We start from the raw sequence: 12396 nt of genomic DNA, 5'->3' as shown, positions 1-12396 counted from the left end.
GACACAAACAACTTTTTCTTTCCCACAAAGAAATGGAGAAATAGCTGCTCTCTGAGACCCCTTAGAATATGGGAGAAATGTTTCCAGTGAAACTCCTGCAAACACATTTCATGTGTAAGGACAAATGAACTGAGAAAACCAAACAGCTTCTGATGTGGGAGTTCATGTTGTGCCCCCCCAAACAGTCCTGCCTCTCTCTGATGTCATCTCCTATCTAACAATATTGCAACACTGAATTTTAGATCTCATGGTGAGGACCTCATGTACAAATTTATTTTACTTTTGCATTGATGTATATGACATATATAACATGTATGCAGTCAAACACATTTGTACACAGATACCACCATCCCTGCACCCCACCCCCAGGAGGCTCCCTTCCCAGACAATACTCCCCATCCCCACCAGACGTAGCCACTATCTCACTTCCAGCCCCATCAATTTGTTTTGCTTTAAATGAACAATGTTTGGTGAATATTTGTTTTGCAAATATGAAGATCTTATGTGATGAGGTAAGGTTTGCTTCCCTTCCACAAGTCCCCTCTAGGTATACCCAGCACACCAGATCAAAACCGCTGGCAAATCCCTAGGCTTTCTCCTTCCTCCCCACAACCTAACCCCTGGTCTGCATACTGTTCTTTAAAGAAGGTAGGAAGAAAAGTTGTAAAAATGCTTGCGAAGTCATGAGTTCTTGAGAATACAGACCTATGTGCAGAAGGGCTGGAGCCAGGTGGCATGAGGGAAAATGAAGAGGAGGGCAGGAGCCTCCGGGAGGAGGCGGACCCTCTAGCCTGGTCTTGGAGGAACCCAAGGGGTAGACTGGAGCAAGTCAGAGCCAGGATGGACGGGGTGGGAGGGCAGTGAAGATGGAAGGACCCAATTGTGGTACAGGTGCCTATCTTTCTAGAACTCTTTTTTAAAATGTGGTACACAAGTTGTTTAGTTAACTCAAATTAAGTGGTTAGAATAATTTCCTCCAAGGTCTTTGTTTCTCCCCTAGGGTGATGAGCGACAGTTGTCAAAATCTTCCCAAGATCAGTCAGCAGAGGCCACGGTCCAGAACCACAGTGGGGAAGTCAGGGGATGCCAAATCCCTCCATAAGGAGCATCCTAAACAGGTCTGGACAGCTTTGCTTGGCACTGGTAAAATTGCAGGTGGCTGAGAAATAGCTCCAAGAAAAGTCTCATTTATTTATTTAAGGACCTATGTTTTTAAAATGCTATGTGATTTTGTTAAATTGTAGATTTTCTTCTTGATTAAAACCACAGGCAAATCTCTAGCCTTCCTAATGTTTTTAAAATTTGAGTGGGAGGTCTCCTTCCTCCCCCTAGCCTTTCCCCTGGTCAGAGTGCTGTGTGACAGGCTTTGAGGTGTGAGCCCTGGGCCCAGTCAGAGCAGGGGTCCTAGTTGCTACAATGCTAAATCATCCCATTTGAGGTAACCATAGGTGGCAAGTCTTCCTGTCCCAAAGCACATCCCCGGGCTCCTAAGATTAGGCCAGGAATAGTCTCAGGAATGGCTGGGTTTCTCCAAAGCACACAAGGTCAGTCCCCACTCCAGACCTTCACACTGGACAATCTTGGGGACAAGGTGGGCAGCAAGAGGAGAGAGCCCAGCAGGTGGGTGAAATCAATGGCTCTTGACTCAGGGGATCCATCCCTAGAACCTCCTGGGTTAGGACAAACATACCAGGTTTCAGTGGAAAGAAAACCAGTTGATATTGTGAAAAGGAATGGGAAGAATAGATGTCAGAGACGCCCAGTGGGATAGAAAGGAATAATCATGAAACTCGATTGTCAGAAGGAATCTCTCACTCTCAGAGAGGTTGGTTGTACGCCTCTGGCCGTGTAGTCTGACTCAGGTAGAAGGGAGGTGGAGGTGGGGCAGGAGAGTTCCACAGGTGGCTGGTTGACTATTGACTCTGCTCCACCTCCAAACTCAGCCACTCCCGGCATCGAACACCTCTGGTCACAGGAGAAAAGACAAGCCAGTGAGTGGGTTTGAATTGAGGCACCATGGTTTCCTCCACTGGAAAAGCTGCTTGAAGTCCACGGCTTCCAGTGACAGCTCCTTCCACATGGCACAGGCAGGCAGTGAATTCATCTTGTTGGGACCGCACAGAAGTGGCCGAATTACACACAGGGTTCCCATTCACTGAACTGATACCCAGTGTGTGATTTTGGACGATAGAATAGGCCGTTTCCACGGGCATTTGTAACTTGTGTTCCATGGCTGCCTTCTCCCTGTCTTCCTCTTTCTTCAGGAGGCTGTCATTAATTCTCACATAGAGAGTGCTGACTTTGGCTTGAGTATATCAGGAATCAACAAAGGCAGTGGAGAAGAAAATGTCCGCCCACAAAAAGTAAGTGGAATTCATGAACCTAGCACCAAAAGGCGAACTCCCTTTTCTTTCTAAAAATGAAAATAAAAAATGCTATTGTTGTCAAATAGAAAAGCTAATGCAGAATGGTCAGAGCCTGGCTGTGAGATGAGCTGCGAAGAGCACTGGATGAGGATTAGAGCCCTGGGGTTCTGGTCTGAATCTCCTTTCTGGATGAATGGTCTTGAAGGAACTGCCCCATCTCTAGGAAGCTTAGTCTCCCTATTTGTAAACTCAGGGGTTTGGAAGAGATGGCTTCTAACGTCATTGTCAGCTTAAAAATTCTGTGACTGAAATGGTAAATGTCGGTGTTCTGCATTATTGAAGGAGTCATGGCAGCATCCTCATCCTTCTCCTCCCCGTCTGGTAGTTGACTAGTGGTGACACCTTTCCTCCCTGGGGGTGTAGCTCTAGGCTTAAATGTCATTTCATGTGAACCATGAAACCTTAGTGGAAATAGGGTGGATCTTGTTCCTAATAGATATATCTACCCCTTTCATAATGAACCTCGTGTCTTGATTTATAAATAAGAGCTGCTCAAATAGAAGAGACTCAGATTGGGAGGATGTAGGCAAAAAGCAGGTTAACCATGTCCTTTGGAGATGCGAAGAAGCAGGATCGACATCAACAGGTTTCTCTTGATTGTAACTTCTGGGGTTGTATTTCTTGTAAGAGCCATCTTTCTTTCTTTGGGCAAGTTCTCAGACTATAGGACTTCAGATTTACCTTCGGCCAGCTCTTCTTGGGTAGACTCTGGCTGTGTGTGCTTGGAGGGGAAGCTGGGAGCATCTCCCTGGAAATCAAGGGAACTCTCATTGGACTGAACTGGCTCCTTGGAAGGGCCTCAATTATATGGGTGATCGCTGGAGATGATGCATTCGGATCAGTGCCTCCCATGGAGAAATACTTCCTGGTTCACCTCTGCTACTTTCATTGTGTTTTCAGCCACTTTCACCTAGGAATTTTGTGACACTAGTTTCTCCCGTGAACATCTCACATTGATATGAATAGTTGTTTCTGATCAGGTCACAAGGAAGGGACTGTTTAACCCAGCACTTAACCTTGGAAGGAGTCTAGTTATAAATTCTCTTTCCAGCAGACGTGTCTTCCGGGTAAAACACAGATGGTTTTCTCCCCAGCATTACAGATGTTCAAAAACTGAATGAGGGTATGTGGCCAGAGGCCCATCTCCAAAATGGGTCTATCATTGATTGCAATGTTAGGGCCCCTAGCTTTAGGGTTCCTGAGCTCCCCTACAAATTTAGTAGGTATGTTGTTCTTAAAGGCACTAGTCAGACTGCCTAGGTTCAAAACCCTGCTCAGGGGCGCCTGGGTGGCACAGCAGTTAAGCGTCTGCCTTCGGCTCAGGGCGTGATCCCGGCGTTATGGGATCGAGCCCCACATCAGGCTCCTCCGCTATGAGCCTGCTTCTTCCTCTCCCACTCCCCCTGCTTGTGTTCCCTCTCTCGCTGGCTGTCTGTATCTCTGTCAAATAAATAAATAAAATCTTTAAAAAAAAAAAAAAACCCTGCTCAGACTTTCCCAGCTGTGTGACCTTGGGCAAGTTGTTCAGTCTTGCCAAGCCTCATTTCTCTTATCTGGAAAATGGAAATAATCAGTGCCTGCTTTAAATATCATGAGTGGAGAGCGTTAGCATAGTGCCCGGCATATAACATGCCTCAGTAAGCACTGGCTACTGCTGCTGTTACCGTTTTTTGCATGCAACCTTGCCTTTTCCTTCTCCCTGTGGGGAAGACAAGGGGGCACTGGGAGGAGTACGGGAGACAGATATCTGGGTTTGAATCCTGGCCTTAAGCCACTTGTTAGCTGGCACTCTACTGAGTGAAGAATGTACGTGATGGTAAGTGGGAGCTATCGTTACTCTTACGCCAATGCGTTCTTCCTGTGTGGGGGATGTTTCAAAGGACCAGACAATGTAGGGGCAACAGACCTGTAAGGAAGCAGGGGGCGTGGTGTCAGGAACTTAAAATTGCTCGTGAATTTTCATGCAAACCAACTTCATTCTGAGGAGTTTATTTGCAACTTAATTTTTTTTCTAGAGTGCCCAACTTGAGGGTCACCTCGTTCACGGTTAGCGCAGGTTCTTCTGAAAGCCTCACCTGAAGTTTGCCCTACATACCAAGGTACATAGATGTGCCTTGATTTACTGAAGCTGAGCTATTAGGGGTAGTCTTCCCTCATGTTTTAATGGTGTAAATAACAATGACTCCCTTCCAGGGCCAAATCATTGACTTCCGAGGGCTGCTCACAGATGCCATCAAAGGAGCAACCAGCGAACTTGGCTTGAACAGCTTTGACTGTAACCCAGACCCCTCAGTAAGTGGCTAAGATATGACATTGCAAACTACCAACACCCAGATGAACTTCCGAAATATAATTTTGAGTCCAGAGAAACCTTGAGATCAAATCGAAGGTCACAACAACCTGCCACCAGTTATGTCACCGAGATCCGCCCATTTTGCTTTCTAAATTATGAGCGATATTACATGTAACGTAAAGCTTTCTGTTCCCATCGTCAGGAACGATTGTTGAAACCTCTGAGTGCATTTATTGGCATGAATAGTGAGATGCGAGAACTGGCAGCCGTGGTGAGCCGGGTAAGATCTGATATTCAATTCACAAATTTACGGAGGCGGATTGGGGCTTCTGGAGCATTGTGGGCTGCTTCTTTTATTAATAACAATAAATATGATCATTTATTTATAAAGTGCCCCCACTTGCAAAGGCACTCATATTGTTTAGAGGCACAATAATGCATGATAAATAAATTATAGAATCATAAAATTACAATACAAAAAGCCCACCATCTCACTACAGAGGCCAAGAAAACCAAAAGGGAAAAAGACTTAGAAGGGAAGGGACAGGTGAAAGGTTTTAGAGCAGAGCCAAGAGTTAAGGAAAGAAAGCCTCTTAGAGAAGGAAAGAGCATGCCTGTGTCTTGTTTAAATGGTCAAAGTCTAGAAACAGAGATGTTGGGAGTCTGACAATTTCATAATTGGAAATTTCCATGCAAAACAAAATTAGTAGGAAAGAGCTTATCATCTGGACTACTGATTTTTAAGCTTACCCTCCAGAATTCACTTATTTTATTTTCTTCTTTTTTTAAAATTTAAATTCAATTAGCCAACATACAGTTGGCTCTCATTACTTTTAGATGTAGAGTTCAGTAATTCATCAGTTGCATATAACACCCAGGGCTCATCACGTCATGTGCCTTCCTTACTGCCTGTTACCCAGTTACCCCAACACCCCCCCCACCTCCCTACCGTCCAGAATTTAAAAGCAGTGAAGTGTCATGGTTAACGACACTGGCTCTGTATTCAGTTGAGCTGGATTTGATTTCTACATCCTTCTCTTTCTAGCCATATGACTTTGAGCAAGTTTCTTGGGAACAGAAAAGGTTCCTGAGTTACAGGGTACTTATCTGATATCCAGCAATCTCATATTTAAGGAAAGACTGAAACCTAGGCAGACTCAGAGATATGTTTAATATGCTCCCAACAATGCACAGCTATTCTGAAGTAATTAAGGGTTCCCGAGCTCTGGCTGTTCAGTTTAGCAGCTGTTACTGCACCTATTAGCTATCAAGCATGCGCTGGGGGCTGGAAACACAAAGATGAACGAATCAGACACAGTCCTTGCCTTTAAGAGTCTCTCATCCCATGGGTAAGGTGCACTTGGAGAACATAAAGGAGGGGTATTTTGTGCCAAAGTGTAGGGAAAGCATTAGGGAAGAAGATACACGAGAAATAGGCACATGAAAATGCACAAGAGGGAGGGAAGAGGGTTCTAGGCCAAACAACATACCTGTGAAATTGTACAACTTTGAGCTGAATGAGCCACAAGGAGTGGTGGGGAATAATAGGGCTGCAGAGAGAGGCCAGAGTTCCTGAGTAAAGGAACACTAACCCAGGATTGGAAGTGGCCTACAGGACGTGGGGAATCTTTGAAAGGTGTCCATCGGGAGAATGGGATACTCAAATGTGCTTTTAGTCTGTCCTAATGACAGGGTGGTGGATGGATATCAAAGAAATGGAGATGAGGAGACCAGCTTTCAAGTTATTTCCAGTGAGAGAGGATGAGGTCTGTGCCAGGCTGTGGTAATTAGGATGCAAAGGAGAGCAGAGAAAAACAATCTTTATGCCCATAAAAATTAATAGTCTTGTTACTGTTTCTGCAAGAAGACAACATGACTAGAGATGACGGAGTTGTAGAGTAGAAGTGGCCCGAAATGATTCCACTGGGCATCTTTTCTACAGTACCATGGGAAGTAGTTCATCCAGTCTCTGCTTGACTGCTTACAGTGATGGGGAGATCACCATCTCATGACTGATAACTTTGTTGCTATAAGGAGGAACTTCCTATTGGAAAATTAAACACTGCTATGTGGAATTCAATATCAGCTCTAGAAGAGGGCAAGGAATACTGCTCTGATCTATGGATGCTTTGAATTCCGAGGTAGACGAATCCCCCACTCTGTGCCAAGCCTTTCCTAAGGAAGTGTGGTAATAAGAATGTGAGAGGGCGGTGGGCTAGCCTGTAGATCCACAATCTAAAGATAGGGGGCATTCTCCCAAGATTTTGGAAGACAGTCCTTTCTCTGTCGCTGTATCAATGGATCATGCCTATTATGCACCACCAAAATCACTTGTATGAATATTTTCTCTAATGAAAGTGGTCAGCCATGGTGGAGGGATGTGGGAGAATGGGGGACAGGGATGGGGACATAACATCTCACCAGCACTGAAAAAACATATTTGTATATTTTGAACCATGTGTATGTATTATTTAAAAATTAAATAAATATAGGGGTGCCTGGGTGGCTTAATTAGTTAAGTGTCGACTCTTGGTTTCAGCTCAGGTCATGATCTCAGGGTCATGAGGCTGAGCCCTGCGGTGGGCTCTGCGCTCAGCACAGAGTCTGCCTGATGATTCTCTCTCTGCCCCTCCCCCCATCCAGGTGCCCACACTCTCTCTCTCAAATAAATAGATCTTTAAAAAAATTAAGTGAATATAAAAATAGTTTCCAGATTGTTCTGTAGTCACTCAGAATGACTTTTAAAAGGAAGCTTTTTCTGATCTAACACTAGATACTCAGTATGCCTGGAACAGCTCCTGCTGAGAAAGGCCCTATGTGGCTGTTCTGAGGCGTCCTGTGGAATTGAAGTTTGGAAACTGTAAATTAGTTATCAGTAAAAGCTACCTTAATTGATTGCCCCAGATGGTTGCTACAGGGCTCCACTAGGAGAGGGCCAACCGCACCTCTGCTTGCTTGCTGGCTTCCTTCAATTTTGCAGAAGCAATTGCTCCTGATGGAAAGTAGGGAGACATCACTAGGGAAAAAGAGAAATTGGTTTCAGAGGAGCATTATCTCTTTTAGGCCACAAATTAAGAAAGCATTTGCAAGATCAAGGAGCAAGCGAGGCCAGGCACTGGCTAGGAACTCTGTTTTGCAGTAAAAGCCAATGTAATTTGAAGGCATATTCTGTAGCTTCTTTGATTACAGTCATAAATCAGCCTGGTTTGCTATTGACTGAAGACAGGTATAGTCCATTGTTAGGAGATTTTGTTTCCTCTTAAAAGTACCATATTATCTCATCAATCTCTTCTTCAGGGAAAATCACTGAATATGTTCATGGCATCCATTGTTGAACTAGCCCATAATTACAATGTGTATATATACATACATCTAATATGAAGAGTTGTTATCACCAGCACTTTATGTCCTATTGTAAGTCAAGTATTCTGCTGCTCCTGTGTTTATTACAGCTGTGGAGGAAAACATTAGTTTTAACAAAATGATCAAATGTGCATTGCAGGACATTTATCTCCATAATCCAAACATAAAGTGGAATGACATTATTGGACTCGATGCAGCCAAGCAGTTAGTCAAAGAAGCTGTTGTGTACCCTATCAGGGTAAGGATGGGAAGCCTCTCGGGGGTTCTTTCTGTTCATTATCCATTGGACAAACTGTATGTCATGTACCCATCAGGAAGAGAGGACAGGATGTTCTTCTGTCACCAAGTTGATTTTTGCCTGTGTCCCACAATAATTGGTTAAACACCGGAGTCCCAAGGCCCAGCCATTGTAGGCATTTTGAAATCATGTTACATTTCGGTTCAAGGCAGGGGTCTGTTCAAGTGTCGTTTAAGACCCAAGACTCTAATATATATGATTTGTCAGTTATCATAGATTGGTTCAAATTAGTCTGCCTCCCGAAAAATATACTTATTATAGTAGAAATGCCTCCTGTAGGAGAGGGCCTCTCACTTTGTTTCTATAGACCTTACCACCCCCCCCCAAAACCCCCATCATCTGGGGTTTTGCTTTTGACTCTTTGTAAAGACTAGACAGCCCCTTCCAGGGCACTGGCCAGTAAAGCCATTGTGTTATGTTCACTGATTTTCCCCGACGAGTCTTTGTGCAGAGTGGTTCATGAAACAGGAAGGAAAATAGAAAAACAAGACATTCCACGTTGGGTTTACAACTGTGGTGATGAGAAGGTCTGTGTACCACATAGCTTTGGCTGTATAACAGACCACCCCAAAACTTCACGCCTTGAAACAACAATCATTTATTTGTGCAAAGTTGTGGCAGTAGGCAGTCTGGGCTGGGCTCAGCTGGGCTGGCTCATCTCTTTTCCACCTGATTCTGGCTGGAATAGACAGGACAACAGAGCCTTGTCCACGTGCCTTTCATCCTCCAGCAGGCAGGCCCAGTCTCGTTCCTGTGGCGGCACAGACTTCCCAGACAGAAGCAAGAAAGGGCAGGTCCCAATCCAACAGCATTTCTCACATCTCTTCTTATAGTCCTTATATTTTCAAGTCTCTTCTTATATTTGCTAATGTCTCATTGGCCAAAGTCACAAGGCCAAGTTCAGATTCAAGCAACGGAGAAAGATGCTCTGCCTTTCGGTGGAAGGAGCTGCAGTTCATTTGTGGCCATTTTCTGTAATCTCCCGCAGTCAAGATAACACATTTATCGCGTTGAATAATCTATTTATTCTTACCACTGAGCCCACACAGCCCCTGATTTTTGGCTGCTTCTAGTCTAATGAGACAAAAATCAATAAATTTGGATGGTCTTGCTCCCTCTTTCTTCCTGTGTTCAGACATGGGGGTAAGAAATATACTGGCGTTCAGAATTAGTAGAAATTTATTCTCCCTTTCCTCTGAGTGGCTGTACGCTACAAGTCTCCTGGGACAGGATAGAACCTCTCACTGAAACTCCGGATATGTTATCTCCATGGTGCTACAAGGTTCAAATGTGATGGTGTCGAGATTTTGGCGTTAGCATCAGCAAGAAACTACTAGCTGGTTATAATTTTACTGTTGTTCTTCCTTCTCCCTTGTTCTCTATCACTCTACCTACCCTCCAGACTGTCCGAATTTGATCTAATGGGAGAGAATCCCTGAAGTCCGTGCATGTCCTGTGTGGAGTCAGTGTCTCATAATGCATTCAGCATTGAATGTTCCCAGCTTCTAAATCAGGTTTTGCCATAGCTTTATTTGCATACACCTTTGTTTGTTGGTTTTAGTGTTTACCTTAAAAGGCATTCCTGATTCACAACATTCAAAAGATTGCCAAATACCCTGTATGTAGAACTCCGGGGGGAAATGATGTTATGTATGTAGGAAATAACTATGGTGATGGAGAGGGAAAGTACCTACATATGACTTTCTTTTCTTGAGAAAAGAAAAAAATTGCTCTTTTAAAAAGCCACAAAAATTCAGCCAGGAATTGCTATTAAGTGTGAAAGCAAAACTGGGGTCAATAAGATGTAGATGGAAGCAGCCAGCCTTCAGAAAAGGAAGACCTGACTCTCTGAGCTGTGCTGGGTTTCACTCCAGCCTCCTTCTTTTGTTTGTGCTAAGGGTGTGCAGGCTGACATACCGATGCCAAACCTCATCTTCGTTCCTTGTTTCCATAGTACCCACAGCTGTTTACAGGAATCCTTTCCCCCTGGAAAGGACTACTGCTGTATGGCCCTCCAGGTAAAGGAATCTTTCTGTTTTGGTCTTGATACTCAGTGTATATGCAGAGGATGAATTGCCCTACTGTCCTCATTCAGGCTGGGGGGGCTAAGGACCATGGGTAACACCTCCTTTTTCACTTGTGAGACTGACTTCTCTCTGTGAGCAGAGGAATGGAGTTCAGGGGTCACTCATGTTTTATCCCCATGTGTCTCTAGGCACAGGAAAGACTTTACTGGCCAAAGCTGTGGCCACGGAGTGCAAAACCACCTTCTTTAACATTTCTGCATCTACCATCGTCAGCAAATGGAGAGGGGATTCAGAAAAACTTGTTCGGGTAGGAATTCTTGATTTTGCTTTGTTTTGTTTAGAATAAGCTCCAGCAAATACAGTGGTGCAAAATGATGTTAGACCTTGTTTGTTTTTAAGTGACTTATGTGTTAGAATTTATCCTGGACTCTGATTACCAAAAGCCCAGGAGATGGATTGACTATTATATGTGGATTTTAATCCTATCCCCATTAGCAAAACATGATCTCCTTTCGTTTGGGAATGTGACCAATAGTCCCTTTTTGATTCTTGTAGTTTAGGAATGGAAACTGGGACAAAGGTTGTTTATGATATTTTTTCTTCATTCAAGAAGCATTTATTATTAATTTATTATATTTTATTATATTTATTATTTATTTATTATATTTATTATCTATTTATTATATTTATTATTACAGTACATTCAGTTACCATCTATTGAGAGGCTACTACCATATGCTAGTCCCTACACCAGATACTCTCAGAAAGAATCAAGAAATTGAAAACAATTATTTTTTCAGATGCTCTGAGCAATTTTCCTCCAAAGTGCTCCATAGCCTTACAATTTGTTCCTCTCCTTAGGAGAAAATATAAAAAATATTTTATATAAAATATAATATAAAATTTTATGTTATAAAATTTTACTATACTTTCTGGTCACCTTAAGAGAATATCTGTTTATGATTTACACCTCAATGTAAGGTGGGCCCTTCTCAGAAATCCTGTTAAACTGTTGAATTCTATAGAATGACTGGTAAGTAATCAATACTAAGTCAATGTAAATACTATATATTTTCTGAAAAGAAATTACTCGAAAATATTATGCTTAAGTTACATTCCCTTGGAATGTCTCATTTTCAAAATATTATGGCTTACTTGGAAGTCATAATAGAATATTTTTATAGGATTGATTTACCTAAAATGACCTATTACTTATTACTTTGATACTTTTCTCAAGTTATTTCAAATGTGTAAGTTTTTATAAATTCTTATCACTCTTTCAAGATTGTAATTCGTGGAAACCCACGTTGACATCTGTTTCTTTGTTCTTTGAGTCTACCCTAATGCCAGGTCTAAAGGTGGGGTTGGAACTTAACCTGTTCCTAAGTTTGTGGGTTCTATGTGATTCTGGTTAGTTTGATTTCAATTAGCTAAAATCTAAACTATAAAATCATCATTAGCTTGAAGACTCTTTTTTTTTTTTTAAAGATTTTATTTATTTATTTGACAGAGATAGAGACAGCCAGCAAGAGAGGGAACACAAGCAGGGGGAGTGGGAGAGGAAGAAGCAGGCTTCCGGCAGAGGAGCCTGATGCGGGGCTCGATCCCAGAACACCGGGATCACACCCTGAGCCGAAGGCAGACGCTTAACGACTGAGCCACCCAGGTGCCCCATGAAGACTCTTTTTTTTTTAACATTCCATTTCTATGTGCTGAGGAACAATAAAACTTTTACGAGATGCCCCCAGAATCAGTTTAGATTCTCTCCTGTCATGAAAAGTGGTGTTTACAACTGTGAGCACAAAACACTGCAAGATGCTCAAAGAAAGATTACATTATATTCCCTGGACAGGACTTCCCTAAACAGAAGAGTAAATTCAAATATTTTATGAATATTCTTTTTTCTTAAAGATTTTATTAATTTGTTTCAGAGACAGAGACAGAGAGAGAGAGCATAAGCATGAGCAGTGGGAGGGGCAGAGGGAGAAG

The 12396-nt window shown here is 42.9% G+C and overlaps 1 protein-coding gene across 1 annotated transcript in view; it reads left to right on the top strand.

The window, feature by feature from the left end:
• The window catches only part of KATNAL2 (katanin catalytic subunit A1 like 2), a 63274-nt gene that overhangs the window by 29623 nt on the left and 21255 nt on the right, over positions 1 to 12396 (top strand). The window contains exons 5-11 of the mRNA XM_045790017.2: positions 1001 to 1118; positions 2265 to 2363; positions 4620 to 4718; positions 4922 to 4999; positions 8222 to 8320; positions 10335 to 10398; positions 10596 to 10714. Coding sequence (XP_045645973.1) covers positions 1001 to 1118; positions 2265 to 2363; positions 4620 to 4718; positions 4922 to 4999; positions 8222 to 8320; positions 10335 to 10398; positions 10596 to 10714 — 676 coding nt within the window. The remainder of the gene's footprint in view (positions 1 to 1000; positions 1119 to 2264; positions 2364 to 4619; positions 4719 to 4921; positions 5000 to 8221; positions 8321 to 10334; positions 10399 to 10595; positions 10715 to 12396) is intronic.

This window comes from Ursus americanus, chromosome 19 (assembly GCF_024610735.1).
Source record: "Ursus americanus isolate L20-20 chromosome 19, mUrsAme1.1.p, whole genome shotgun sequence".
Classification (NCBI taxonomy): domain Eukaryota; kingdom Metazoa; phylum Chordata; class Mammalia; order Carnivora; family Ursidae; genus Ursus; species Ursus americanus.
The sequence above is the reverse complement of the archived record's forward strand: the minus strand, read 5'-3'. Positions and strand labels throughout refer to the sequence as shown.